The 6,444-nt window shown below is 50.8% G+C and overlaps 2 protein-coding genes across 2 annotated transcripts in view; both read right to left on the reverse strand.

The window, feature by feature from the left end:
• The window catches only part of LOC104536137 (complement receptor type 1-like), a gene marked incomplete at its 3' end in the record, with an annotated part of 9,336 nt that extends 4,782 nt beyond the window's left edge, over positions 1–4,554 (reverse strand). Inside the window, exons 1-5 of the mRNA XM_010178678.1 lie at positions 4,479–4,554; positions 2,734–2,913; positions 1,145–1,327; positions 386–598; positions 23–96 (exon numbers count right to left, since the gene is read on the reverse strand). Of these exons, the coding sequence (XP_010176980.1) occupies positions 23–96; positions 386–598; positions 1,145–1,327; positions 2,734–2,913; positions 4,479–4,554 (726 nt within the window). The remainder of the gene's footprint in view (positions 1–22; positions 97–385; positions 599–1,144; positions 1,328–2,733; positions 2,914–4,478) is intronic.
• A 1,138-nt stretch (positions 4,555–5,692) lies between these two features.
• LOC104536138 (complement component receptor 1-like protein) overlaps positions 5,693–6,444 on the reverse strand; it is a 6,028-nt gene continuing 5,276 nt past the window's right edge. Inside the window, exons 11-13 of the mRNA XM_010178679.1 lie at positions 6,354–6,435; positions 6,050–6,219; positions 5,693–5,848 (exon numbers count right to left, since the gene is read on the reverse strand). Coding sequence (XP_010176981.1) covers positions 5,693–5,848; positions 6,050–6,219; positions 6,354–6,435 — 408 coding nt within the window. The remainder of the gene's footprint in view (positions 5,849–6,049; positions 6,220–6,353; positions 6,436–6,444) is intronic.

The raw sequence follows: 6,444 nt of genomic DNA on the forward strand, positions 1-6,444 counted from the left end.
CGTCGCAGGAGAAGGCCCCGGCCGCCCCGTAGGGAAAGGTGAGCCCCTGCGGAGCCATCCTTCCACTGGCGACCACGGGCTTGGGGCACCGAACCACTGCGGAAAGAGAGGAGGTGAGAGAGGGGGTTTGGCTGCTGCCCTTCCTCACAGACAATGGGGAACCAGGTCAGGTGGGGCAGAGCCACTCTTCCTGACCACATCATAGCCATCAATGTAGGAAAACCAGAGTCTCCTATTTCCATGTGGATCATCCCCAGTCCAGAGCTGTGAAGCCTGCAAAGGGATCTCCCGGCATTACTGCTTGCTTTTATTTCCGTTGTGCTGAGCGCTAATATTGCACCCAGGTCCTGACTGCAGTCTGATCCCACACAGAGAAAGGACTCACCCCTGCACTGGGGGGCAGGTCCACTCCACACCAGGTTCTCCCCGTCATCAGAGGTGCAATAGATGGCATTGTCCCCAATGAGGGACAGACCCTCCATGCAGCTGTACTTGATTACTGAGCCATAGGGGAACTGTTCTGCTCTCAAGCCTGAATGCTGCTCTGTTGTCAAGCTGGCATGGTGCCCATTGGTGATTTTTGGAGGGGGACCACAAACTATGAGAGAATAGAGAAAGGAAAAATTAAGATTTTTCTTCATTCAGTCAGAGAGACAGAGAAGTGCAGGGGAGTATAGCATGAGAAACCAGTTCTTACTGTCTCTACTTAGCTTTTCTGTCCTCGAAGTCCTCCACGCTTCTTGCCAGGTTTGGCCCTGGCTTTGCCAGTGCTTCCAGACTGACCAAGCTGAGCACCACACCAACCCACCGGTACAGCACAGCCCCAGCACTGCAGCACATGGCTCCATCCCCTCCCCTTCTGCCGACCTTCCCTATCTCCTCTTTTCCATGAGGAATGATCTGCTCATAAATGTGCTCAGGGAACTGCAAATATGAACCACTTGGTCAGTCCTCTGAGGAATAGCTGCAAGTCCTGTTACACAGCACACTTAATCAATTATTCATTCAATTGAACACAATCAATCAAAATGAAAACGTTAAAGCCATTTAATATTGTGGCTTGGACCCCTTCTCCTAATACCACCTTCTTCAAGAAACAATGCTCAGGTTATGCGATTTTCTCCCTGCCACTCCTCACACTCACCCTTGTCGCAGTACGGCATGGGGGGTCTCCAGGTCCCGTCAGACCAGCACTGGATCCTCTGGCTGCCCCTCAGCACGTAGCCATGGTCACACTGAAATTCCATGTGGTGCCCAAACGTGTATTCGGCTTTCCTGGGGCTGACCACTCTGCCGTTGGGAATGACAGGGCTGGGGCACTGCACCTCTGAGGAACACCAATGTCAGAGAGAGCTTACATGGTTTGGGTCAGGAGACATTTGCATGGAGGTGTTTTCCCATGGTGAACCCAGAGAACCTGCCAGGCCACCACTAGTACTGACAGTAACCAGACCTAGCATGCTCAGGAACCATAATTATGAGATAGCAACAATTTCCCTTGGAAGGCAGAACGATCTGAGCCCTGTGATTAGCTGTAAATTGCACTGAAGGGATGACATAGAATCACAGAAACACCGAGGTTGGAAAAGCCCTTCAAGATCATCAAGTCCAACCATCAACCCAACCCCACCATGGCCACTAAACCATGTCCCCAAGAGCCACATCCAAGCGCTTCTTGAACACCTCTAGAGATGGGGACTCCACCACTTCCCTGGGCAGCCCCTTCCAGTGCTTGACCACTCTTTCAGTAAAGAACTTTTTTTCCCAATATCCAATCTAGCCCTCCTTGGTACAACTTGAGGCCATTTCCTCTCATCCTATCATTTGTTACTTGGGAGAAGAGACCAACAGCCCTCTTTCACCAACCTCCTTTCAGGGAGTTGCAGAGGGCGATAAGGCATCTCAGCATCCCCTTCTCCAGACTGAACAACCCCAGTTCCCTCAGTCGCTCCCCATCATTTGTGTGCTCCAGGACCCTCCATCAGCTTCATTGCCCTTCTCTGGACACACTCCAGCCTCTCAGCATCTTTCTTGTAGTGAGCGGCCCAAAACAGAACACAGGAGGTGCATCCTCACTAGTGCCCAGCACAGGGGGATGATCAATTGCCTGGTCTAGTTGGCCACACTATAGGTGATCCAAGCCAGGATGCTATTGGCCACCCGGGTGGCATTGCCAGCTTGGTTGTAGATTGGGTTGCTAGCTCACTTGCTGGTTCTCTGCATCACTACACCACTGAAAGCTCAATAATCAGGCTGAGTTGCAACTACTTCTGTTCAGCCACGTTGCCCTTTGAACAGCAAAATTATCATTAGTATAGCCAAGCCACTGGGCAGTAAAGTCCTTATGGCACAGCACTGCTGACAGGTATTTTGAAAACAATGTTATTTCCACATTATTACATTGATGCTTTGTTGGAGAGGCGAAGGAAACGGCGTACTTACTCTGGCAAAGCTTTGGTATTACAGACCACGTGAAATTCTTAAGACAAGTGGTTACTGGAGATACTTCAGGGAGCGAAGTGTACCCAGGTCTGCAGGAGTAGATCACGGTTGTCCCAACTGGAAACTCGTGCTGAGGACCTCGGTCCGCATGGTCGATGACAGGAGGGTAGGGACAGTGACCTGGTGCCAGAGCAAGAGATGACAGAGTCTCTCACAGCTGGGAGGTCTCCCCACAGGGGATGAAGCTGAGCCTTGGAGGACCCCAGGCTCATAAAAGGGACCTGAGCCTACCTAGGACACAGGCGGGCAACCGTGGGTGCCATCTGCCGCCACCCAGGCACCGCAGGGTGGTGGTTGCACCCACGGGGATGTAGCCGGCGTCGCACTGGAGCATGGCTGTGCTGCCGTAGGTGAGGTTCTGTGCGGGTGTCAGCTGTCCGTGCGGGATGCTGGGGACAGGACACTGCATCTCTGTGGGTCACCAAAAAAACCGGGGCTTTTCAGGGGTGTCCTTACTGAAAACAGCTATGGACACCAACTGCCCCTGCACCTCCCTCTGGTCAGTAAGGGATGGATTGATTTAACAAATGCAGCAACTGGAGCAAAGAGATTAGGGGTTAATAAACCTGCCTGAGCAGCCAACAGCAGTAGGACTCCAAAAGCGCAGTGTTTCTGATACACACAATTAAATAAAATTTCTACATTTTCCCCTATAGCTCTAGGAGGTTGCACTCACCTGCATGCTCAGGGTGGGGTGATTCCAGGGTGCTGGGACCCCACCTCTAGCTTTACAACAAACAAGAGCCTCTCCAACAACTACGTAACATCTGTCACACTCATGTATCACTAATGTAAAAAAAAAAAAAACAACAACCTCCTTTTTTGGCCAGCTGCTGTCTCTCATGAGAAATATTTTGGGGCTGGTCACAAACTGTAATAACAGAAAATACTAGAACTGGGACTTTTGTGCATCCCAACAGATGCTGGCATGTCACCAAGACACTGCATCTCTGCTGAAATAATCTCCAGTTCACACCCTGGTACGGTACTGGGCAGCGCTGGCAATGCTGCCTTTGCTACCAATACCCATGGGAAGAACATCGCTGTACTCAAACATGTCTGCCCCAGGCCCCAGCTTAGGTACCCCGCTGGTAATGCTTGGATTTGGAAAATGGACTGAGAAACACTGCGAATTAAAAATAAAAATAAATCGACTGCAAAGGAGGGGTTGGCAGCTGGGGGGCAGCAGGTGCCTCTGCAGGGAGGAACAGGGATGCTGCGCACTGCAGAAGTTTCTGAAAAGGCCTGGTTTTTAAAGGAACTGTCAACTTCCAGGCAGAAACTGCGAGTTATTCCCCTTTCTGGAGACTTTAGTCAGCAAAACCCCACTTCTCCTGTCCTAAAGCCAGCCTGTGAGATGCAAGACAATTCACCAGCTACCTCAGTGTACATCAACCTCGGTATCACCTTGATACCACTCAAATTGCTAACTATGACCCTCTAAATTAAATGGTAAAAATCATTACATGTCTAATTGACTCCCCATCTTACCACCATCCTCATCTTGAGCCCCGGTCCATGAGGACATCCTCTGACCCTGGAAACAACATCTCAGCTACTGCATGGGTGATGGAGGCAAAGGGTGATCCCAGTGACGCCAGTTCTGAGCTCCAGACCAGGAGAAGCTCTGGGGATGGGAGACCCAACCCTGGGCTGTCCCTGGGGACGAGCTCACAGCCTCTGAGCCAGCCATACTTAACAGTGGTACCAGGGGGGATTCATATCCAAAATTAGGTCTTTTGAAAAGCACTGGGAATTTTGGGTGGCTCTTTGCAAGCACCTAGAAGCACAGCTAACAAGGAGAAATGGGCGATTAGCAGCAGCCACAGCTCAGATCATCCTTATGAGGACATCAGGCACAGAAAGCGATCAGCAGCAATTCCAACCAGAGGAAGCTCTCCCACTGAATTTTACTAACCCAATCATTACAGATTGGATCCGTAAGCAAAGAAAAGGAGCAGAGGAGTGACACTCACCAAGACTCATCACTGGCCGCAGCACCAGCACCACCACTGCCAGGACCTGTCCCAGCCAGCGCAGAGATTCCTCCATGGTGCGAGGAGCTGCTGCGGCAAAGACAGAGCTTCTCCCCATCAAGAGCCCGCCGAGGAAGGGGAAGCAGCGGTGGGAAGTTGGGGACAGGGCAGACGAGACACAGCAACGCCAGCACCCCCCAGCCCTCTTGACCTGCTGAGAGCAAGGGCTGCCCACCCTCAGCTCTGCAGCATGGATGCGCTGTGGGAGGGAATGCTGCTCTGCCTTCATCCCTGGCGGGGACAGGGGTAACAAAGCTATTTTACAGCTAGAGCTGCTCTGCAGTGTCCTGGCCTCACTTCTGGAGTGCAGGGAACCACTGATGGGTGCACTGGGCAGTGCCACCCATCCATGATGCCTCTTAATGGTTGGACTCGATGATCTTAAAGGTCTTTTCCAACCCAATTCACTCTAGGGGCAGGCGGGGTGGGGGACAGACTGCTGTGCAAGCACCCCCCACACTGCACTCGGGGAACAGCAGCCCTCCATGCCTAACCAAGCAATGATTTTTGAAGCCGCCCTTTCCTTTACTGTAGATAGGACAGAATTATTAAAAGCCAGACATGACTGTCATTACAAGTGCAGCTTTATTAAAATCTCAGAGTGAAGCAGTGCTAGTCTGATCACAAGATGTTCGCTAACAGAGCGCTTCCCCTTTACTGGACACTGTGGAAACAATTTAGTTGTTTCTTTCTTTACAGCTTTATTTTCAGCAACTGCTCTTGGTGCACGCACGAAGAAGCAGTGAACAGCACTGCTGTGGCCTCAGACACATCTGCCCCACTTGGGAAGAAAACTCGGTATTTTCATTTTGCTAGAAAACCATGCACAGGCCTGTACTGCATCTGGTCAGATTGTACAAAAAATTACTTTCCACTCAGTTTCTTTCTAACTGTGCTCTTGTCAGTACGACAAACATACCTAAATGTAAAGCTTTAAAAATGTATGAAGTGGTGTACAAACCTAACCCTAACAGAATAAGGCACACGAAGTCACTTTCTGACTCCCCATATAACCAAATCTCCTCCTTGACTGATTGGTAATTTTTTTTCTGATTACTGAAGTATTAGCACAAAGCACAAAGGCATAAAAATTCCAGTCAGTGTGATTATTCAACGTGCAAAGAGGATGGTGCTTATGGTACCAGTGATGACGGTCAGCCGTATGCAGTGGGTTTTAGCTCCATTTCAAGTTTCTGGATCTCCAGATACAGTTTCCGGACTTCCAGCAGAGTTTTCAGTTCTGTCAGAGGAATTCCACACTGGAAAACTTCCCTATTTTGAAGAATCTTCTCACACGTATCACGCTTTTTCTTTAAAAGAACCAAAACAAAGAGAGGGCATGAGACCCCACTGCAAGGACCCACCGGCTGAGCATCCCCCTCCCACTGCAGCCCCTGAGTCAGGTCAGCCCTACTGTAACAAAGCAACCACATTCACAGAGTCAGAATAAATAAATAGATAAATAAATGAGGCAAAATACAGAGAAAGCCTGGGCAGACGGTGGTACTTACACAAGTGGGCGGTGGTACCCAAGTGCCGTTGGCTGAGCAGGTAGTTCTTAACTGTACTGACAGACGGCCGTTATGCCGGCAGTGGAACAACAGAGTTTCATTCACCTCGTACCATAATTTTGGAGAGTAAATCATTAGCTCCTCCTGTCCCGAGGGTTTGGGACACTGAACTGCAAGGAAAACGCACACCAAAAAATAACGTAACAGGGGTAGAAAACACCCTGCAAATTCCAGCTGTTGCTGGTGGTTGAAAGGAGCAGCACCTGCTGTGCAGCCCAGTGGTGCAGCAGGGGCCGGCACCCACCTGGCTGGCAGGTCGGCAGCGGGGGGTGCCAGGCGCCGTCGGCCAGGCACCGGCTCTCGGGGGCCCCACGCGCGCCGAAGCCCTCGCGCCG

Source organism: Mesitornis unicolor, unplaced genomic scaffold, assembly GCF_000695765.1.
Source record: "Mesitornis unicolor isolate BGI_N332 unplaced genomic scaffold, ASM69576v1 scaffold20662, whole genome shotgun sequence".
Taxonomy (NCBI): domain Eukaryota; kingdom Metazoa; phylum Chordata; class Aves; order Mesitornithiformes; family Mesitornithidae; genus Mesitornis; species Mesitornis unicolor.